Source organism: Miniopterus schreibersii (genome assembly GCF_964146895.1).
Source record: "Miniopterus schreibersii genome assembly, chromosome: 10".
Classification (NCBI taxonomy): Eukaryota; Metazoa; Chordata; class Mammalia; order Chiroptera; family Miniopteridae; genus Miniopterus; species Miniopterus schreibersii.
The window spans coordinates 57,714,226-57,738,256 of record NC_138110.1 but is presented as its reverse complement, the minus strand read 5'-3'; the positions used below and the strand labels follow the sequence as shown (position 1 = coordinate 57,738,256).

At 40.1% G+C, this 24,031-nt stretch overlaps 1 protein-coding gene across 1 annotated transcript in view; it reads left to right on the top strand.

The window, feature by feature from the left end:
- Positions 1 to 24,031, top strand: part of CTNNBL1 (catenin beta like 1) — a 133,696-nt gene that overhangs the window by 46,578 nt on the left and 63,087 nt on the right. Inside the window, exons 5-10 of the mRNA XM_081149390.1 lie at positions 434 to 531; positions 7,894 to 7,987; positions 10,662 to 10,753; positions 16,543 to 16,615; positions 16,852 to 16,910; positions 18,357 to 18,505. Coding sequence (XP_081005516.1) covers positions 434 to 531; positions 7,894 to 7,987; positions 10,662 to 10,753; positions 16,543 to 16,615; positions 16,852 to 16,910; positions 18,357 to 18,505 — 565 coding nt within the window. The remainder of the gene's footprint in view (positions 1 to 433; positions 532 to 7,893; positions 7,988 to 10,661; positions 10,754 to 16,542; positions 16,616 to 16,851; positions 16,911 to 18,356; positions 18,506 to 24,031) is intronic.

Here is a 24,031-nt window from a genome sequence, read left to right as displayed (position 1 = left end):
GTCTCTGAAGTTACCAGCATGTCATCTTAGAAATCATTACTGCCTTTGAAGGTGAACTGTACAAGGTAGTTAAGATTATGCTGACTTCCAAGAATTTAAATTATGAGATAAGGCTAAGGATGTTGGCTATTTCACACTGGAAAAGTAACCTCGTGAGTGACCATATTCGAAGTTTTGAAATGTATGAAAATACAGTGAACCTATGGAATAAGTTGCCAGGAAGGTAGCATAGGGAAAGAGACTAAGTCAGTTAACAACATTTATTGAATACCCTTTGTGAGTAGAACCTTGTTGAAGAGATGTTAATAAAAACAGAGTGTATTAAAGGTAAACAGTGATGAAGCAATTGAGAAGGAAATGGGAGGGAACCAAATACTTTAGTAAAATCTCAGTAGGGTTTCAGTATGTATGTGATACCCTTAACATTTTTCACATGTGTCCATAGCTGTGGTTGATTTGCTTCAGGAATTAACAGATATCGATACCCTCCATGAGAGTGAAGAGGGAGCAGAAGTACTCATCGATGCTCTGGTAAGTTGCATGTCCCTCTGGGGTTTTGCAGGCTTGTGTGAGGTGTTGACATCATCACCACCATTGTCTCTGTGTGCTGCATCAGCTGGGTGCAGGTAGAGCTCTGGCAAGGCTGGACTGAGTGAAGAGAGTAAGAAAGTAGAAATGCAACCTGTGGGCTACTTTATTCTTTGAAACTTTGTTAGAGAAGGGGTTATAGAGGCCTAGCATTTATTAAATATCACCATGTAATCCTCACCAATCCTCTCAGATGGGTATTATTGCTGTTATTCCTGTTTACAGCTGTGAAACAGGCATAGAGACCAAACAGCAACCAGGCCAGAGTTGCAGCTCTGCCTTAGAAGACAGGGCCTGTTGGTTTCAGCATTTTTTTCTGGTGGAGCCTTGGCAGGGCCTCAGAGTCTTCCTCAGCTATTGTTTCAGGCAGCAGCCAATCAAAGGGAGTTTATATGTGAGGTGGACCCATAAACCCATCACCTCACTTTACACATGAGGAACTCCAGATGCAAGTGAAGGCTTCCACTGGGACACTCAGGCGGTCCCTGTCACAGCTGAGATTAAAGCGTGCATATTCTGATCCCCACCACAGTCGTTTCCCACCACAACAGTTTCTCTCTCACTGGTGATCAGAGAGGGCTCAAAGACTGAAAAGGCGCCACAGCTGGCCAGTGGCAGAAGTGAGTCTAGTCTAGCCTCTTACCTGAGACTTCCTGTGGAGGTCAGTCCACCACCCAGCTGTCACCCTCCTCAAGTGTCTGCTGATTCTCCTTCCTTTCTGTTGTCAGGCCTTTTCTGTGGGGTAAGAAAGTAAGTACTGGTTTTGATGCAGTTTGCAGAATTTATCATAGATGTTTGCAGCCACTTGTACTAGAATCATCTGGAGTGCTTGTTAGGCCTCCTTCTAGTCCCATCCAAGACCTACTGAATCAGAATGGCTGAGACTGGGGTCCTGAGTGATTCTGAGATCCCGTTGCTACATGGCCCACCCTCTCCTCACCCTTTCTCTCGCAAGGTTCTTGACACAGGAAATTTCCCATGTGCCATGCTTGCTTCTGGCATTTGGTGTGAATGAAGGGGTTGTGAACCCACTGGAAATGAAGAGCATGGCTGGAGTCCAGCAGGGCCATTTGTGATTGAGGATGATGAAAATTTCTTTTGCCATTTTCTTTCTTCCTAGAGCAAACATCCACTTTTGTAGAATTCAGAACCTTTATTTTTCTTTTGAACCACTGTGCAGAAAGAAAAGCATGGTGTGGGGTGTCCTTTTGTTTTGAGGAGCATCGGAAGGAGGCTGTGGCACTTGCTCCTTCACTGTGTCTCCACAGTGTCATTTGTACGGTCTTACCTTCCAGAGGTTAATTACAGTGGCCCTGAATGAGCCTTCCTGCTTGGTCCCTGGGCTGATTTTAATCACCATCTTTTGCCTGTGTGAACAGAGGAGACGAGAGAGGAACAGCTGGCCTGGCTGCTGCTTGTAAAACATAGAAGCAGCAGTTCACACAAAAGCCCCCTTTGTGTTTTCTGTGTTGCCAAGCCCACCAACCATGCTGGACCTGGAAGATTTTATTGTTTGTTTGGAAGAAACAGTTCATCCTCAGTCTGGGGAGCCATTACGTAGCTGCTGCACCGGATCTTCTGTTTGTTTTGTTTAGTTGTGTGTTGTTTATTATATTAAGTTTTGACTCTTACAGCTTTATATTGGTGGGGCTGGTGTGAATCACAAACAATGGAACCTTCCTAGACTCCTACATATTGTCGTCAGCCAGTCAGAGCCATCAGTAAATATTAGGGAGCAGGACCAGTGGGTGGCCTTCCATTATTTCTTTACCCTTGTGCTGCATTCAGGAAGAAGATTGATAAGTATTCTCATATTACAAGGGTTGAGTTGTCTTCCTAGTTTTAATTTGGGGCCAATATCAGAGGCCTGGAATTGCATGAGCAGAGGCTAGAGGGCATGTAGCAGAATTTATTGTGGTGTGCAGTTTGCAGTTATTGCCTTGGTCTTTTTCCCAGTTGGAAGTCCTAAGCAATAGAAGAGCACATTTGTGGGGAGAGAGTGCTGTCCTGGCATTCTCAGGCATCTTTGGAGTTTAAAATTTGGTACACATCTTACTGCTATGACTTATGCAAAAGGTGAATATTTGTGCTTTATAACAAGTTGACTTGGTAGCCTGGAAAATAGATTCTTTTCTAAAGAGTAGCAAATGCAAGCATATTTGCTTTGCTGGCAATTCCCTGGCATACCTTTCTAGAAAAGACTTTGGACTTCTCAAGAGTCGTGATTAGATTACAGTCATTTTTCTACTTGCTAGCCCCAACACTTGCCATGTGCTTCACAGTCCCAGGCCTTTGCTCACATCTGTCTCGGCTTGGTAGGCCTTGCTTCTCTCGGGCTACTGGGAATACTCCTGCTCATCCTTTAAAGCCTCACTTAAACCTTATCTACTCTCTTCTGAGTTTTTTCAGACTCATCACCTCAGCAGAATTCGTGTTCCCCTAGCACTTTGTACATCCTGGCACTTGTCACATTGGCTTACAGACATCTGTTTATAAGTTTGTCTTTCCTGAGTTGTGATCCCTGTCAGGGGAGTGGCTGCTTTGTCACTTGCCAGCTGTGTCCTTGGGAAAGTTACCTAACCTTTCTGTACTCAGTTTCTTCTTCTGTAAAATGGGGATAACAGTAGTAGTGCCTGTTGCACAGGGCTGAAGTGAGGAACAAATGAAATATTTGATATGTTTTAGAACAGAACCTGGCACAGTGTAAATACCCAATAAATGTCGACCATTATGTTCATAAAGATACTATGCCCGGTATTATCTTCATAAAGGCACATATTAAATACTTAGTAAATGTCAGTGTCTACCCAGAGTGAAATGTTTGTGAATGTTTGTTGAGTTCAACAAACATTTTTTCCATTTCAACAGATATTAAAAAAACATTTTGAACAAATACTAAAAAATAAAAACAAAACAAAAAAGCCTTTGAAGGGTGTGGACCTAAATAGACATGGAAGGATAGAGGTGTTTGTTTTTTTTAATATATATCTTTATTGATTTCAGAGAGAGGAAGAGAGAGAAGGAGAGAGAGACAGATAGAAACATCAATGATGAGAGAGAGTCATTGATCGGCTGTCTCCTGCACACCCCTGACTGGAGATCGAGCCCGCAACCCAGGCATGTGCCCTGACCGGGAACCGAACCTCGATCTCCTGGATTCTAGGTGGACTCTCAACTACTGAGCCACGCCTGGCTGGGTGGTTTTGTTGTTTTTTTAAAAGAGTGAAATAAGTAATGATGGTAACATAAGGCAGTGAGAGAGTCAGTGAGAGAGGCACTGGTGGTGGGAGATTTCAAGCCTCTGTGGAAATGAGGAGGAGGGAGCAGTCACTTCTGATGGGGAAGAGTCAGGAGGGACTGCAGAGCTGCAGGTATTGGCCTCTGTGGGGAGGGTTTAATGTGGGGGTGGCTGGAGGGGTCACAGCCAGGGGAAGTGGAAATGCGGCTCACCTGGGAAGCTGGTCAGGGTGGCTGCGAGCCACCATTTGCTATAAAGAGTTTAATAAAAAGTGGCTTTGATGTAGAGAGCCAAGGGACTGCCCTCCATACTCATTCTTGCTCTCAATTAACCCTACTTATATGTTAAACTTTGAAGCCCTGTGCTGGTTTGGCTTGGGCTCGTTGGCAGTGCATTTGTGCTCTTCAGGTTGGTAGGTTTTTGGTTGCTCTAAGGGCACTTATTATATACATTTCTGGGTCCTATCACTTTTGTCCCTTTTCATTTCTGTTAACAGCCTCACCTTCATCTGTATTTGCTCCCAAGCAAAATTCATTTGTTCATTCATTCACTAAATGTTTCTTGAGTGCTTGGTATATTCTCAATTCTAGGAACTGGGTATATAGCAGTGAGCAAAACTGACAGAGTCTGCTTTTGTGGAGCTCATATTCTAGTGCAGGGAGAAACAGTAAATAAACAGGAAACAGTGATTCTCTGTTACGTAGAGAATTAAAATAGAGTGATGCGATGTAGCATGACTGGGAAATCACATTGTATTAAATAGTCAGAGTTCTGAATGACAAGAAGAAACCAGCCGTTCAGAATGACCAAGGGCAAGATGGGACAAGTGTAAAGGCCCCAAGGCAGGAATGAGCTTGACATAGTTGAGGAACAGAAAAAGGCCAGTACTGTTAGAGTAGAGTACAGCTGGGATGAGAGGGGAAAGCGCAGTCAGGGCCAGACCACTCGGCTTTGTAGGCCTTGGTAATAAGTTTGGGTGGAATTGGAGGATCATAAGCAAGGGAGTAGTAGCATAGTCAGATCTAACATTTTAAAAAGACCACTCTTGGCAGGTGTGTGGGTAATGGATTGGAGGGGCAAGAGTGGAAGCTAAAATATTATTAGGTAGGTTGCAACAGACATAAATTTTGCATTATGACCATATCACTATATGTTTACTGAAAACTTACTACTTGATCAAGATTCAATGTGTGTGTGGTGGGGGGACTGTTATTGTTTTTAAAATATAGAATTTCCAGAACTCCTACTAAGTAGAAAAACTCCAGTAGAACTCAAGAAAACTTATTGGCAGATTGTACAAGATAAGAAGATTCCTTCATGCCTGTCCCCTTTATTTCTTCCTCTTCTCCGTATCCGTTCTTTCTGGTCAAGTGGAAAAGTGTGTCTGATCATGCCCTGGAACTTCATCTCAGTAGGACCTGCTGGAATATTGGTGAGAATCTGCTAACAAGCAGAAATAACCAGCAACTTATCAGAAAACGTCAGGCTTAAACACTTATGATTTCCAAGGCTAGGGTTGCTCTGGCTGAGCAACCTTTCATGTTTTAATCCCTAAGCAGGATTTGTATTTAGTTTCAGACTTAGTCACAGTTCCAAAAAATAGGCATGAAGGTGGTAGACCCAAGGGGTTAGAGGGAGTAAGACGGAATGCTAATTTTTGTTTCTTACTAGGCGATATCCAGAGCTATGCATAATATAAATATTTTTCCAAGGGTTTCTGAGCTAAATGTGTTTTGACGGCTTTGACCCTCCTGCAATCAGATAAAATTACATTTAACCCAGCTAAACATAAAGTTTCATACTTTGCAAGCTTAAAAAGGCTGTCTGTTAGAAGTTAGATTTGCGTGGCAAGAAAAAAAGATTTTCTTCTGGCCAGACACCCATTATCCATAACCATTCAGTTCTGGGATTTGAATGTGTTGCTTACTGCCACTGTCCCCACCATTTTCCAGACAGCAGAGATGGGAAACATGACTAAGAATTAGGGAAGGGGCTAGGGGGAAGGAATAATGCAGATAAAGCAGCAGTGAGTGAGTGAACCTGGTGAAGCAGTTTCCAGAACTGACAAGCAGTGTGATACCCAATGGAGTTGCAGTGTCTGCTGCTTTAGGATTCAGGGAGATTATAAGTCAATCAGGGTGATTTACGAAAAAGCAAATTGTGACATTGTTCATATTTTCCCCCCAGATGTTTTTCTGTTTTCTTCCTCATACCCAAATTGTCCAATTAAGGAAAACATTGCAGTGGATTTCTTTGGTGAAGCTTCTGCTAGCTGTGAGATTTGCGAGCAAGCTTGTATATCTTCTTGGTGTAAGAGGGGAAAACAGCCCTTCCTTATATTTATGGGTGCTCTCAATTTTGGCATCAGTATCCCCTCAAATATGCAGCTAGTGTTTATATTGTTTCTCATACCTGGGCATAAAGGAGAGCCTAGAAAAAAAGGTCTTCATTTGTGATTCAGGTATTGCAAATTATTCAATAATTTCAGCTCCCCCTCCCCCCTTCCCTTGAGTCTCACTGAGAAAGAGTAAGGAGGTCTTATTTCAAGATCCATTTCTCTTGCCATTGTTTTATCCTCAGGCTCAGTTTGCATTGTGTCTGTAGAGTCCACAGTGCTCAGGAAGTGTCAGTTGACTGAGATCATTTCCTTCTCTCACCTTTCTTCTTTGCCCCTCACCAAAGTGGTAGGGTATGGTGGGAAAAAGTAGGGTCCCAGAGGTGGTCCTTCTGCCACATGCTTTGTGACTTTGGCCAAGCTAATTAACCTCTCCAGACCTTTGTTTTCTCTCCTATAAAAGCTGTGAGGATTACATGAGATTAAATGGGGAAGTGTTTCATAAATTTTTTTAAATTTAGTGAAATTTACTGCGTGTCTGCTATGTATAGCATTGCTCTAGACTGTGAAGAGTACACCAAAGTGAATGATGGTGTGATGCCTACTTTCCAAGAACTTGAGTTTCTCTTGGCCCAAGGAGGCAAGTGGTGAATAATCAGGTATAAGAATGGATAAAGGGCTTGATTCTAACTCTTTCCTTAATTTCTGACCCAGACCCAGATAAGGCACACCATGTATTTTCATTTAATCTTTACAACTTATTTTCATGTTCTAAGTGAGGAAACTGAGACAGTGAGAGAGAGGACACACTGCAGGTACACAGCAGATCTTATCTTCCTGTACAGGTTTACATACCGGCTACTAGTAAGAAACTTACTACCAGATAATCACTTCTTGATGATTAGGTGTTTTCTTAGTTAACCTTGTTTTGACTCAGGGTTACCTGGAGGGCAGTCTCTCTGTGGCCACAAATTGTGCCAGAAGGTAGTGTGAAGTAGTATGAGCATTATTTCACCTAAGAAGGGAGCTTCGCTTTGCTCTTGTTCCCACTGCTCAGTAGCCGTGTGGTCTTGGCTGTCATTCATCTCTTGAATATCAGCTGTATGATGTGACTACTGAAAGTTTCCTCGAAGTGTTGTGTGAATCAAATTATGAGAGAAATAGAATTGCTTACTTATATAATATAAATATATTCCTTTTCAAGAAGGAATTAGAAATTCGTCAGAAGTAATAGTTTCATAGAAGCTTAGCATGGAAAGTTAGGAATGTTTTGAGTTTAACTCTCAATTTCAAGGTCAGTGTCAAGTGTGGCTGGTAAACATACCAACTAAACTTGACTCTCTTGGTCCTGGGGTCTAGAAGCATGCTTTGACTTAAGTGAACTGTTGACCTGGCTTCAGGTGGCATTTTTATAAGGTCTGTAAATACCACAGGGAAGTAGAAAGAACTCTGAACTTGGTTTCAGAAGGCCTAGGTTCAAGTGTATTAGTACTGTCACCCACTCACTTTGTAACCTTGAGTTTTACTTGGTCTCCTTAAGCTTCAATCTCAAGTTAGGAAGAATGATGCCTGCCCTTTCCTTGCCTCAGAGTCGCTTCAAGGCTCAAAGATAATGGGATGGGAGAGCTAAACCATAGGCAGCTGGTTTACGTTGTTCTTCGGTAGAGAAGTGAGTATGGAGACTGTTTTGTGACATGTATCCTTCTCTCCTCTTGCTTCCCTGTGGCTGAAGGTGGACGGGCAAGTGGTAGCGCTGCTCGTGCAGAACCTGGAGCGCCTGGATGAGTCTGTGAAAGAAGAGGCGGACGGCGTGCACAACACTCTGGGTGAGGGCGGGTGACCAGCGGTCCCTGGGTTTCTTCATGTTTGTTTTGGGGCTTGGTGCTCATTTCCCTTCCTCCTTCATAATAGAGTCAACAGCAGTAGTGTTTTTCTTTCCTACTGCTACCAAACTGCCTTTTCAGAAATGAAGACCCTTGTGTAAATTTCATATAACTGCAGTTTTGGTTTTGCTTGCACATAATAAAAGCAGAAATGCACCTTCCTGCAAACCACTGGCTTCTTTTAGTAGGCCTTTGCCTCCAAAAGTTAAGATGAAGTCTGTGTAGAGTGGAGAAAAAAAAAAAAAAAATATATATATCTATATATATATATATATATATATATATATATATATATATGTAATTTTTTAAAATAATTTTTTAATCTCCTTACATTGTTTTTTCTTCCCACTTCCCTTCAGTGAAACTACACATTTTTTAACAATTGTGTATCTTCATAAGACATTTTATTTGAGAAAGAGTTAGTGTTTCTTTCTCTTCTTATGTGTAGTTTGCTGGGTAAACTGCGAGTTGAAATATTGCCGTTAACTTGGCTGCCCCTTCATCATCTGTTCATTTAAGTGAATTCCTCTGCAGTATTTCCCCTCCTACACCTCCTCTTTGAACCTCCCCAGTCTTCGCTCTGTAAAGTAGCTGAACCAGTAGCCTATTTAAAATCATGCTTTTGGGTATCCCTCTTTATCACTGGTTGCTGTTGTATGAAGCCGTAGGTGACATATCTGTAAGCAGAGCTTGAGAAATGAACGAGGCCCAGCAGAAGCAGAAAGTTTGATGAGATTAGATTTTCTCCCAGCTCTTTTGTGTCTGGCACAGATTTCTCTTGTGGTTTTATACTCTATTCCGTGAAGATTAACATAAAGAAGGAAGAAGACACAGCACCTAGGGAGTAAGAGGAGAGAGAACACAGTAATCTGTAATTTGGGGGGCTGGCCCTAGTCTAGAGCCAGAATTTGCATTGCCATCTGTTAGCCTAATGCTGAGTTTTGCTGAATGGAAAGCTTATCAAAAGTCTTAACTGACTGTTAATTAAAAGGGCCTGATGTAATGGAAAAAGTACCAGCCTGGCCATCTGTAGAAATGTGTCTACTTTCAGCTTGGTCACCTACCAACAGCTCAGCAAAGTCATCCCTCCATCCCTTATTGAGCACCTCATGTTCATCAGGCATTGTCCTAGGCACTGGGGTAGGTTAAAAATGAATTAGGCATGGTTCTACTCCTTCAGAGGCTGACTGATGGGAAGGTCTGAACAGGAAGGGTAAAGATAATACAGGGTGACAAATGGTATAACAGGAATTAGTGGAGAACACTCTTAAGTGAAGAGGAAGGTCTCCAAATTACTGTGCAGGAGCAAGTAGTCACCGGGGCTGAATATGAAGACAGGTACATTTTGACAGAAATGTGAGAAGGACCCTTGCGCAGGGGAGTAGCATTTGCAAAGCCATGAATGGGCCTGAGCTTCAGGGAAAGAGTAGAAATGTAGCATAGCAGTGGGAGGTAGGAGTGGTGGGAAGTAGGAGTGGTGGGAGGTGGGACCCAAGGAGTAAGTTTGTCCAGCTTATGGAAGACCTTGTAAACCATGGTTGAGTTTTATTCTGATGGGCAACAAGAAGCCATCTAAAGTATAAGCAGAAGGACAAGAATGAGTGATTAATGTGAATGAGTTGATTCCCTTAGAAAATGCGAGAAAGTAATTGAAGGTATTGTAATGATCATCTCTCAGGGGCCTTGTTGCTACTCTGCTACCAAAGCTTTGTGTTCTACTCCCGGGGGTGGCCCGTTTATTCTTAACTTGTCACGGGCAAGGCTGACATGGACACAGGAGTGAGGAAGAAGACAGGAGGCATCGCGACTTCTTCAGCCCTTTCTCCTTCTAGGCATTGTGCTTATAGTAACGTACCCTGGGATGGGGGAGGCAGGAGCCCCGAGGAAATGAAATGAAAGCATTGGATGTGTTAGAATGGGATTATAGGTGATTTAAAAAAAAAAATCCCCCCTGTTAGTATCATAGTCATGCAATAACTCTTTTTGCCTCCTAATTTTTAATTTCTCTCTTAAGCAGCAATTTGGCTATTTTTGGAGATAGCGGGACCAATTCTGTTTGCTTCTGAGTACCTGACAGTTACTTCCGCCAGCATGGCCTCTCCCCTCTATGCACAGTATTTTGTTCAATTAAGATTATGCTTGGTTCCTTTGCAGTCCAGACAAAGAGAACTGAAAGTGAGTGAATTGGGAAAGGAAGAGACTCCAGATTCACCATGCCCAGATTTTTTCCTAAGGTTTATATGAAGGCTTCTCTCAGGCCCCCTGTCTCTTAGTCATAGGCCTCTGGGGCTGAGGTACAGGGGGGGTTGAGAGGGTCTTTGGAGGCAGATGCCCACCCTTTTCTGGTTCTGCTCTGGTGGTGTTCCCTATGAGCACAGAGCATCTATCACTCCTTTTGTGAACTCCATTGTTTTCAGGTATAAGTTTTACTTATAATAGAACTTGAAGAAAACATCCCATAACATCTCCCTGGTTAATCTAAAAATGACAACACAGCATCTGGCTGGGAGGAGGGCAGGGAAGTTGAAAGAGGAATAAAACGCCTGTCACGGGCAGCAGGCTTGTTGCAGGTGGAACCCAGTTGCCTCCTAAATGACTGGCTTCTATCTCCCTTCAGCTATTGTGGAAAACATGGCTGAGTTCCGGCCCGAGATGTGTACAGAGGCTGCCCAGCAGGGTCTTCTGCAGTGGCTGTTGAAGAGGCTGAAGGTAAGTGTGGCTTTGTGGGAAGGCAGCTCAAAACCTCTCTGCTCTGGGCCTGGCTCATGCTGGGTCATTGGCATCGATTGTTATCCCCAGGCTGTATGATCTAGTTTGGGAATATTTTGGTATCTCCTGCCTCTTTCTTTGTTTTTCCTTTTTTGTTTGTTTTAAAAGAAACGGTTTAAAAATAGACTCTAATACCTCTGAAAACAATACAAACATGTTATAAACAAATTCATGTGATGTAGAAGGTATAAAACTGAGAGTAAAAGTTCCCCTCTGCTGACTGCTTCTGGTTCCACCTCCCAGAGGCAGCCATTCTTAACAAACAGTATTTTATCTATCCTTCCAGAAGTTCTTTGTGCATATATAGGAGTGTGTGTGTGTGTGTGTGTATTTCACAAATAAAAATATGTAGTATTTTTTAAAGCCCCTTAACGTGGCCTGTTTGACCCTTCCATTTCTCAGTTTTAGAACATTGGCCTTATTACCTTTCAGACATCTCTTTTACCTACCCTCTGCTCTACAAAGGTCAAAGATATTTTGACTTCTGTATCTGTCTTTGCTCATGCTCCTCCTTACACCAGGAATGATCCCTGTCTTTTTCATATATGTTTAGCTTATACACACTGTTCTTTAACCAACTTAAATCCCTACTCTTTCATGTAGCGTTCCATCATTTTTAGAAGTGAGAGGAAATGTATAAGTTCTATTGTAGATAAAAAATTAGAAGTCGAGACCTATAGAGATTAAATGCCTTGCCCAAATTCATACAGCTAGTGAAAGACAGAGCTAGAATTTAAATCTAGGCCTCCAGACTTCCTTCATGCACCGTTTCCATAGTGCTAGTTTCCCCCCAGCCCATACTGCCATCTTTCTTTCCTGAATAGCATCTGTTTTACTTCTTCTCTACTGGCTCTCTGTGGGAGTGAGCAGATCTGGATTCTTACAGTTATATTCCCATAATTGTGTGACACTTACCTTCACGGATCATCTTTTCTTCACCCCCGGCAGACTTTCATTTTATTATGTGCTCATTGTCTTTCTCCAAATACCCTTAAGCTCCTTAAGAGCAAAGACTGAGTATCATATTTGCATCTCCTCCCAGTTGTTCTCAAGGTGTTTTCCTGACCAGGAGCATATGAATCACCTAGCAGCTTGTTAGAAATGCACATTCTTGAACCCACCCCACTAGACCCACTGAATCTGTCCAGCTTGGGGTGGAGCCGACAGTCTCTGCCTTAACATCCAGGTAATTCTGATACATCTGATGTCTGAGAACCACCATCTTAGATTATTTATGTTTACATTGCTTGGTAAAACCTTGCTGTTTAACTGATCACCCCATATCTATTCAGTAGTCCTTGAATAATTCTTAAGTGTATAGCACGTTGGTGAGTCTCCTTTTTGTATTGGTCACCTAGCAATATATAGAGATACTCTTGTATTTCTTCATCCACTAAATGAAATCTCACTAATTTGTGCTAATGAGGATGAAGTCCATCACAGATGATGATGTTAAATGGTTTAGCAGGTAAGCAAATCGCAATAGCATGAGAGACACTGCAGCACATTTTGTTTTTTAATGTGCTATTAAAAATGACACCAAAACCCAAAAGTTTTATTTTTTTCTTTTCCAAAGAAACAAGATTAAGATTCCTCTTTGTTTTTCAATTAAATCAGTGCTTCAAAACCAGTTGCAGCTCGGCTGGGCGTGGCTCAGCCGTTAAGCGTCGACCTAGGATCCAAGTGATCAGGGTTCGATTCCCGGTCAGAACACATGCCTGGGTTGTGGGCTGCAGCTGATCAATGACTCTCATCATTGATGTTTCTATCTCTCTCTCTCTCCCTCTCATTTCCTCTCTCTGAAATCAATAAAGATATATTTTTTAAAAAAACCACAAACCTATAAAACCAGTTGCAAAATTCAGCATATTAACTCATGAATTGAGAATTGGTACATTATACTACGTGTACAACTGGTTAATGCTAGATCCTTAGCCTCGATGACCTGGAGTTGGGATTTTGCAGGGCACAATCTACTTTGACAATTGTACAGGGCTATAGATGTTTCTGAACCTGCCCCATGTGTTCCAAGTACCAGAGGTGAGCTGCAGAAATAACCCGAAGCTTCTGGCTGCAGGTGGTAGCATAATTGTTTTGTACTTTCCAAAAAAGCCGCAGCTCCCAAAAAGGTGAAGTTTAATTTTATTCAAGGCTGGTACATGCTGAGTACAAACCTATGCTTGACTCAGTAATTACTCTCACAGCTGAAAGGTTTAGGATCACCAGGCTCCTGGATAGAAGAGAGTCCCAGAAGTTCCAAGTTCCATTGGTTTATTTTGCCAAGTCTAAGACACTACCTGCTAAATGATTGCTCCTCTCTTCTAACTTTGACTAAATGTCCTTGTAATTTCGTAGTTTGGTATTTTGCAAGCTCAGAGACTGTCATATCTGGCTGGTGACTTTTGTCTTTTGCTAGACATGAAAGATTATTCTCCTTTTCCCCCTACCTAGCCCATAGTTTATTTCTTTTCCATCATATTAAAATATTTGGTTGTCATCTTCATCATCATCATTACCACCACTGAGTTTTCCCCGTCTGATGTGAGTGTCATGTTTGGCTGTTTATTATGTGCAGAGTGTTATTCTAGATACTATCCATACGTTATTTCTGATCCTCACAAACAGCCTTCTAAGTGAGTGCCACTCTCCCCAGTTTACAGATGAGGAAAGAGTCCCAGAGGGGGGATGATGCCTTGCCAAACCCCAGGGGAAGTATGTGGGAGAACCTGTGATAGCCGGGCCTGGCTATCTTTAAAGCCTCCTCCTCTTGCCAGGCTGTTCCCCAGCTGACACTCTTCAGGGTCTGAAGCATTGCAGGGCTCAGTGTTCAGAGTTGAAGGGCCTAATCATTTTGACTTTCTGATTAGATGACTCCTTCATGCCAATTTTTCAATCAAAGGACCTATATTTTATGAAAAAAGTGATTGAAATTAGATTTTGATTTTTTTTTTTTTTTTAATTTTACAAATCGGAAACTCCTTGAAGTGTCACACAAAAAAGCTGGAGATTTTCTGGGGGAATCAGGAATTCTCAATAGAGGGGAACTCAGCTGCTTGGTGCTATTAAGTGTATACTAGTGTAAGTAATCAACCACCTCATGAGGAAATTATTATTTGTTTTCACTTAACATGAGAGAAGTTGAGTTAGAGAGGCAGAGTAATTTGGCCAAGATCAAATGGTGGGTAATTTTTAGAGCTGAGATTCTAACCTGGATATTTTCTGATTCCAGTCATCAGAAAGACTTATAGTACCTACTGTTAGATACTTCCATATCTTATTCTCATAGTAACTCTCCAAAAGGATGTTATTTTATTATTTCCATTATGCAGATAAGGAAACCTGGGACCAAGAAATGCCACTTGGGTCATAGATGCCCATTCTCAGTTCATGGTGCCATTAGTGTCTCAGAATTTTGTTTTTATAGCATCCCTGTGCCAGAAAGGACATAACAGCCCCATGTATTAAGTAGTTAGGTCCAGACAGTTTAATACATATTTATGTCTTAACAACTTAGTGTCATTTAAGGAAATAATACACATGAATTAAATGAAAAAAAATATTTTTATTTCATTCTTAAACACTACAGTTACTTACTGATATATGTGTGTGCCTTTTGAGTTCTGTATAACTTCTAAAGCCTTGGAATCAGATTGAACACCACCACCCTCTTTTCTGTCTCACACAGTTCTTTTATCACAGCACCCATAAAAACCTTTCATAATGATAGGATGTCCTGAAGAGAAGTGTACCTGGAGCTAGTAGTTAATGCAGCATTCAGTAGATGTTAAATGCCACTGTACTTCCCTTGGGAATTAAAAATATCCTTAGTGCCCCTCTGAATTCAGTATGGCACCCTTGGCTCGCAGTTTGGGAACTGGAGACTTTGTGTCACATAAGTAATGCATGCTCATTAGTCAAACCTAGGTATGTCTGATCCCAGATTCATGTCTTTTTTAATGTGACTGTATTACTTGATGTAATTAATTTTAATTCAATGCCATAATTTAATGCCGTAACAACAGACAACATTCCTGTGAAATTCACCTGTTTGCTGTCATGTTCAGTTCTTTGTCTTGCATTATAGCAGGTGCCCAGTAAATATTTGTTGAAAAAAACCCCAGAAAATCTATCCCCTACCTTGGAGACTGGAGTTTATAAAATCAAATAAAGGACAAGAGGCATTGGGACCATGGAAAGGCTATTGCTCTAGTGGCCTGATTCTTTTGGCTTCTTTCAGTTAAGTGATTTTTGTTTTAAGCAAGAACCCCGGCCCTTGAAAAGTGTATAAGTTGGTGTGACTTAAATCTTTTTAAATGGCAGTACTTGGAACTTAAATAATTTGAGTAAGTAATTTTATTAGCAGATTCTTGATTCTGATGGAAATGCTCACCTCTTGGCTTTTCACTTTTGTGTTTTGATTTTTATAAAACTGTTTTTCCTAAAGTGAAACATGCCACAGATTGCATTTAAACCCTGGCTCTTATACTGAATTTCTTGAAACAAGGCCTTAAGCTTGCCCAGGGAGCATACCTTGCAGTCAGCACACGTAAGTCCTTGCATTTACAGATCTTTTAATCTAAAATGGGTCATACCTGGTCAGGCTCCTGAAACCCTGTGGGGTGCACTTAGGCTTGACGAGGGAGACGTGCATAGGAAACTGAAAAGATGCTGGCATTGCTTCATTAGGGGCCACTCTTCCTTCTTAAGTACAAAATCAATGTCCAAACAGAACTGTGAATGGTGCTAAGGTGATGGAAGTGTTAGCTTCAAGATAAACACTTCCCCTGTCCTTTCCAGATACAGGAATTATTTGTCATTTTAAAGAACCTGGGTAGGTAGCAAGGCTGCTGCTGATTAACAGTTGTTGTCTATGTTCCTGCATTTTAAGGGTACAGTAAATAAAGAGACATTGATGAGGCTTGCTTCTCTCTGCACCTTTTTATCCAAAGGGCATTGTTAATGGTGAGAGATTTGAGTCTCACAATTGAAGCAGCAGTGTGGATGGCATGAAAGAGAGTCTCTGCAGTAGGTGTGTGCCCCCTGAAACTCCAAGTAGCAGAGCATGCAGCAGGGAAAGAATTGTGGGTAGTAATTTGGGTGTTAAAATATTAACACATTTCTGCATATTTAATGCGGTTTCCTTTTTAAATAGTAGGCAGATTATGGCACACAAGCTGATAGGTTTATGATTTCAAATTAAATTTTAAACATTAAAAAATCCAAAGGCACTACTTTGTTATAAATACACTGAACTAATCTAAATAAGAACTTGCTTTCTTTTCAGCTTCTCTAATGTGTCAGCTAATTTACAGCATAATTTTATGATTATAACTTGTGAACAAAGCTTCATGATAAGTTTTAGTCTTAAAAGTTCAAAAATTTTAGTTATTCATCTAGTTCACATTAGGGTATACACTATGTGCTAGACAATCCCTGGACTCAAATTGGGGAATCTGGGAGGGCTTCACAGAGGAGGTGACATTCATACCTGGGCATTAGGAGTGTGAGAGCCATTGTGTTCATCTGCTATTTATGGTTTTACTGTGTAGCACTGGAGTTTTGTATCTTGAGAACAGAGGCAAACATTTGTTTTTTTTACCCTTAACCTGCCTTTCCCCTTTCTAACTTCTACTTTTCTCTAACTCAGATCCTGTACTTGTGAAAAATTCATCCTGGGGAGGGAAACAGGGCTCCATAATGTTTTTCTCATTTCTTCTATTTCCTCACAGGCAAAGATGCCTTTCGATGCCAACAAACTGTATTGTAGTGAAGTGCTGGCCATATTGCTCCAGGACAATGATGGTGAGGCTCCCTCTCGGTATTGATATTCTGTTAGGGTAGGAGCCAGGCTTGTTTCAGATCATGACAGCAAGCTCTCTTGCCTTTGGCATCCCCTTGCTCTCCCTCTTGCTCTCTGTGCAGCTTTTGTACTCTGTCAAGCTGTATTGATTTTGTTTGCTGATGTATCAGTGTTAGACGGCTGTAAAATCTGACAGTTAGCTTCATTTTTTTTCTTCCTCTATTTTTTCCCCTTTTAGAAAACAGGGAATTGCTTGGGGAGCTGGATGGAATCGATGTGCTTCTTCAGCAGTTATCCGTGAGTAATTCTTATGCTTCCTGTCTGCCATGAAGATGCATGGCCTGCTTTTAAATAGAGGGGGGGAGGGGGGGCTGCAATTGTGTGAGGGGATAACCACATGATGCAAGGCATGTGGAGTATGTTGTTGGGTTTGAGGTTACATGGAGGTGCGTGATTTGCCTCCTTTTCTTAGTCATTTGCTTTTTATGACCAGCTATCACTATGTATCTGGTATGGACTTTCTTGGTCTTTTGATATTTATCAGTTCAAAAGAAGTGTGTTTCCTGCTTAAGTGTATGTTTTGGAGCTATGAATACCAAATTATTTTCAGTTGACCCGTGCCCAAGATGATTCCCTTCCTTTCCTTTCAGTCTGCCACTAAAATGGAGTCTATTCGTTTTCCAAATAAGTTCAAGGAGTACAAGTTCCAGAGCAGTGGGGTAGAGGTCACAGGAGGACAGGAAAGGATGTGGAACTGGAGGCTAGGCTGAGAAATTGGAAATTGCCGTTTGTTCTTTGTAAGAAGTGTAAATCCAGTTGAAACTTTGTTCTGCTGGCATTCTGAAAACACTGTCAAGATTTCTTCTAAGAAATCTCATCTGTGCTATTCCAAAAACAGGACTGGAAATAGATCATTTGGATAAAATCTAGAGTGTGTTGGGAGTGTCTGAGATGTCAGTTTGCATACAGCTTCCATCTTGGTGCCAACAGCCTGAGTGGCTTGGCCTCCACCCCCAAAATAGCTTTGAGATGTGAATCTGTTTTCAGTTCTAGGAAGGTGCTTATCCTATTTTACAAGATCATTGATCATTTTGTAGTAGACTGTATGGGTATGCAGATACTGTTAAAAGGCTTTCCTCTTCACATGCCACATCTCTCTGGCAAAAACAAAACTTCTGCTTTAAAATGTTCCCATGACTTACAGCCACAGCTGCTGTGTGAGGCAGTTCATTAGCCCTGATGGTTAGAAAATTCTTCCTTCTATTGAGCCAATCTTTGCCCTTCAGGACTGTGGTGGCTTTTAAGAAGGGTAAGAAACGGGTTGGGTTGGGTTGACCAAGAGGAGGGGATAAGTGGCAAAGTTGCTTCTTGGCTTGGATGGTCGTCTCGGGGGGTGTTCATCTTATTCATTGAGCTGTACACGTCTTTTGTGGCGTTTCTGTATCTGTGTTAATTTCACAGTAAATATATATATACTTTAAATCTGCCTCCTTGAAGCTCATGGACCAGTGGTCAATTGAGTGTTTTGTTTTTTGCATGAACTGACAGCCATTTATTTAATACCTGTGAACCAGAAAGCCCAGTTTCTCTAAAATTGAAACTAATGAGAATTTTGTTTGGTAAGCTTTTGTTCCCTCTTCTGTAGGGTTATCATGACAGGCAGGCTTTGGAAATTGTTGAATACTGGCTGATGAAAGGACTCTCTCTTATGGCTCTGTGTTTTCTGATGTCTTTGCTTGACAGGTATTTAAAAGACACAATCCTAGCACGGCTGAGGAACAGGAGATGATGGAAAATCTGTTTGACTCACTCTGTTCGTGCCTAATGCTCAGTTCTAATCGTGAGCGCTTCCTGAAGGGCGAGGGTCTTCAGCTGATGAACCTCATGCTCAGGTATGATTCTTACCTCCTAGCTCTCCATTCTTTTTGCCCAACTCCTGTCTTTTAGCCTGGATTCAAGAACATGTACTTATGGTAGTTTATTCCCTTGAGCTCCCTCTTAGATATATAAAACCATAAAGTCTTCAGGGGTGTGTGTGGTCTTTTCTAAAGTGAGAATGGGTGAATAAAAATATATTTTGGTCTGTTTGTGCTCTATTGTATCCATTGGTAGTATGACCATTCCATTGAAGGGAAATGTCTTTTTGTTCCTTCTTTTAGTGTGTGGTTTTGGGACTCTAAAACTTCTAAACATATCCTATGTTAATTTCTAAATTTAGCCCAATTTTTTTATATCCCATGTAGACCTATCTATGTTTGTCTATATTTTATTATTGACAGCAGACTATCATTTATATTTTTATTTATACATATTTTTCAATATACATTATTTTCAGTGATGAATTATGCATGTGCAATGTGGCTAGCATAGGAAATATGAAAATGTACAAGACTGTTCCAGAACTTTTCTTTATTATCTATGTTCTGATTTCTTAAAGTATTTAAAGTGGATATCATGTTAGCATATTTCATAGAATCCTAAAGTTGGAAGTAAATGGGAAATATATCCATAACTCTTTTGAAAAATCTGACTGGGAAAGGGAGTGGAGAGAGGAGGGCAGAGGGTATAACCAGAGTGTGGTGTAGGCTCTAGAAACACTTTTCTAAATTGAGGGGTGCTAGGTCATGTTTGCACGGTTGGAAGACTCTAGTCACTATCGAATTATTGTTTATGAAGTTGATCCAGAGTCTATTGTCTTGAAACTTCTATTCCCATACACCAAAAACTCTGTTGAATGAGTTCTTTGACAAAATATTTTAATAAGTTGGATATATATCTATTAAATACAATTTAGAATATAGACATGTAACACTTCTTTTAAAACACTGATATGATACTGTTTTGAGTGCTGGGCTTATAGAGAAATGAGTAAGACAGGATTTTTGCCTCCAAGGAAAAACAGACAAACAGCTCTATCACCCAAATGCAACCCAACTTTGGGTGTATATTCCTGTTCTTTTTCCCCCTGTAATTATTTTCTTGTTTTTAACAGCTTTTTAAGCCTGTCACACATGTAATTTTCTATACTGGTTTTTTTAAACTTAACATGCTGTTTCCCATACTGTGACATAATCTTCATGAGAGTTTTCAATAACTGCATAATGGACTCTAAGGGAATCTAGTTTACTTAGTATTCTGTTGTTGATACTGAGGTTACTTCTAACGTTTTGCTATTATAACAAATTCTACAATGAACATTTTGTGTTTAAAATTGCTTTTGTATTTAATATTATCAAGATATATGTTTCTAAAATATCTCCTCTTTAAAGGCTTATGTAGGTCTGGCAGCACAGTAGACCTCGTCCTTTTCCCAGTGCGCGTCAGACCTTAGATTGATTGAACATTTTCCTTTCTGGAATTGCTTTAAAAATTTTATTTTAAAGTGCAGAGAGGGGCATTGAAATTATTCAGTGGCCTTTAGTGTTTGGGTGATTTTTGCTAGCTTTACTCTCTTGGGTCTTTTATTTGCTTATCTCCTTTACCCTTCTAATTGCCTGTCTTTTTGTTGAAATGACCAACCTTCTCTCAAGCAAATAGCAAGTGAAGAAGAAGCATTTGGCTTGCTGGGGCCTTCTAACCTTAAGACTACATTCTGCAGGGACTTTTCCCTGAGCTTCTTAAAGGTCTGAACTGCCAGTGCTTTGGATGGTTGAGTGTAAATATGAAGTAATGTATTTCTGTAGCATATGGCTTGGTAATGTGCAGCAGTGGGTAGCTGAATAAATAACTAGAAATATGGATTATTCAAACAGGAATGCTGAGATTCTGGGAGCCTAATTAAAAAGAAGCTCCAAAGACTTGGAAACTACCTTTCTAAGATCTCCTAACTTTTCATTTTTTAATGCTGAAGTTACTGTTAGATTAATTCTTCTGCATTAATTAGCCATATTAGCAGATTCAGCATTTTCTTTTTTCTCTTTCCTGTGCTCTTTGTTCTGTGTTATTTTTTTTATTTTTCTTCTTCTGACTCCCAAATGGAAAGTTTAATTGGGAGGAAACTTTTTTCTACTAGTTTAGTCCTTTCTGATCTAGCAAGAACTGCGAAGTTGCTCTCTGTTAGAGAGAGCCTATTCAAGACTAGGAAGCTGTAACACATAGAAGTTCAGGAAAAGTTCCATGGTTGCATTATTGCCCCTACATACTGATTTTTACTTTGATTCAGGCATTCTTCAAACAGTTAAGAAATGTGCACTTGGAGAGGTGGCAGTGTAGTATAGCATAGAAGTGATGCAGGTGTTCTAAGGGTCTGGGGACCTAAGGGTTTGCAAACCACTGTGGATTCTTGGCTTTGCACAGGAAAGAATTCAAATACAAGCCAGCATAGAGCTTAAAGTGAGAGTTTGTTAATGAAGCAATGAAAGAGAGTGGGCTATTCCACAATCAAAGCAGCCCCTCCCTAGTGGGATTTACTTCTTTTATTGATGCTCATTTAATTGAGGGGTAGGGCATTCAGTAAGGGGGAGGAATATTCAGGATCTTTCCTAGGAAAGTGGCAGAGAGTTCTCAGAAAGCCCTGTAGGCCATTTTGGTTCCTTATATGGGCTTTCCATTTATAATGGTGGCAAGGAGTGTGTCATTTAGTATGTTAATGTATTACAGTGAGCTTTTAATGAGGCTAGGGGTTACTGTAAGGTGAAATTAGTTGCCATGTTGGATTGAGCTGGTCTCTGTTGGTTATAAGCCATAAATCCTTTGGGGGTTGGTCTTACTATCTCTTTGACAGTCCCTGTAGCCCTTATCAGTTACAGAGTTTCACCACATGCCGTATCTCAGAAGAAGGGGCTTTGGAGTTGAGGTGAAAACGGGTTTGGAACATAGCTGTTTCATTTACTGGTTCTGGATATTTGGTGAGTTTATTGTAACCTTTCTGGCCTCTGACCCTCCATTTTTTTCATCTGAAAAATGGGAGTAACAGTGCCAAATTTGTAGGGATTTTGTGGGAATTAGACTATATATAAAGTGTCTGGAACAATTTTGCAACTGTTAAAACACTGATAAAGTACTATGTTAACTTACTGTGCTAAGTGCTAGGCTTATACAGAGATGAACAAGACAGAATTCCTACCTTTAAGAAACTCAATATCTAGTGAGGGAGGCCAACATTAAATAACTGTAATATAATTTAAGTTCTTAACTATTAAGAGGAACAGTTCATTTTGCATGTCTCTACCCTGTGAATTTTTAATATTTCTCATTATTGATAAGGAAAGGTTACCAACAAGATAGTTATTTATATATACACATTATCACACACATATACTACCCAACTTAATATCTTTATCAATTTTATTGAGGCATAATTTATATACAATAAAGCACACCCATTTTAAGTGTACAGTTTTAATTTTACACCTTCGTTTTCACCACAATGACGATGGAGAACAGCATTGTTGGGTAGAAATGTGAGGTGAGTGAGATGTGTAGTTTTATATTTCATAGTCGCCATGGTAAAAAGGTAAAAAGAAACAAAATTAATTTTAATAATGTATTTTATTTAACCCACTATATTAAAAATCATTTTAACATACAATCAATAAAAAAATTATTGAGCCATTTTATATTCATCTTTTCATATAGTCTTTGAAATCCAGTGTGTATTTTACATTTACATCTCAATTCAAATGCTAAATTTTCATTAAAGTACTTGATTTATATTTATAATTATATTCCATAAAATTTACAGTTGAAAAAGTAGATTTCTATGCCTGAATTTTTTCAAACATATATAAATGTGTCCCAGTAACTGAATCAAGCAAGTATCAATTTTTAAATTTAAACTTAAATTTATTTAAGTTAAATTTACATGTTAGCTCCTTAGTTTCATTAGCCTCATTTTAGATTCTCAGTAGCTACATGTGGGTAGTGGCTACCTTATTAAACATGCATATATAGATAGTTTTTATCACTCCCAAAATTCACTTGATCCCTTTTGCCGTTAGTTCCTACCGGTCTTCCTCTGGTCCTAGGCAACCACTGTCATTCTTGAATTTCGTATAGATAGAATCATACAGTATGTGTGTTTTAGCTTATTTCACTCAATAAATTGTTTTTGAGACTTGTTCATTTTGCATGTACCAGTAGTTTGTTTCTTTTTTGTGCTCAATAGTATTCCATTGTATTTCTGCATTCCAATATATCAGTTTGTTTATTTATTAATATGTTGGTGGACATTTGGATTGTTTCCAGTATAAGGTTACTATTAGAAACTACCAAGCTCTTTTCCAAAGTGATTATATCATTTTATATTTCTACCAGCAAGTCATGAGAATTCCAACTGCTCCATATCCTCTTCAACACTTGGTGTAATCTGACTTTAATTTTAGCCATTTGAGTAAGTGTGTATCATAGTTTTGATTTGCATATGTGATAACTAGTGATGTTGAGCATCTTTTTATACACATTGATCTTTATTACGTCTTTTACTAAAGTCAAACTTATGTTCAAACCTTTTGTCTATTTTTTTATTTGGGTTGTCTTACTGAGTTTTAAGTGTGGTTTATTCTAGACACAAATCTTTGTCAGGTACATGTTTTGGAAATATTTTTCTCCTAGTCTGTGGCTTGCCTTTTCATTTTTTAGCAGTGTCTTTTAAAGAGCAAAAGTTTGACTTTGAGGAAGTCTAATTTATAAATTTTTTGTTTTATTGATTGAGCCTTTGGTATTATAAATAAATTCTGTTTGCCTAACCCAAGACATCAAAGCATTTCTTTTATGTTTTCTTCTAGGATGTCTCAGTTTCAGGTTTTACATTTCTAAGCCTGTGGTCCAATTTAAGTTAATTTTTGTATATGCTGTGAGGTTTGAGTTGAGGCTCTTGGTTTTGTCGGTGGCGAATGTTAGACCTCGGTACTTGCGTTTGGCTAAGAGAAGAATTCAGAACCAAGGAATTCAAATTGAAAGAGAAAGTTTATTCAGCAAACAGAGGAAGTACACTCGAAAGAAAAGAATCCAGTGAGCTACTGAAAGTGCTGCCCTGGGATGTTGGCAAGAAGGGCAGGAGAGACTAACTACTTCCTTTAGGCTGACTTACTGGTCATCTTTTGTCCTTGTACAAGTCATATGAGGCTTGTCTCTGGCGTTGTTCCTCCTCTAAAGGGGGGTCTACCACATGACTAGTGATATGAAATGTCCGGGGTTCCAAACTGCATGACCCTGAAGATATGTTCATGGAGGAAAGTTACCCTGGGGCAAGGTGATCCTCTCTGCTTCCGTGATCCTCCTAGGTATTTCAGGATTATGGCTTAGGTTTTAATTTCTTGTAACCTTTGCACTCAGGGTTCAAAGAAGTCCTTCATGCAGATTTGTAGTCTCTCAGCTTTTGTTTCTGGGGCCTGTCTGGGGGTCTAGTACCTCCTTGCCATTCATAGCCTTTCCCCTCTGTTTACCCTCCTACCCAGGTGTTAGTTTAGTTGTCAGGT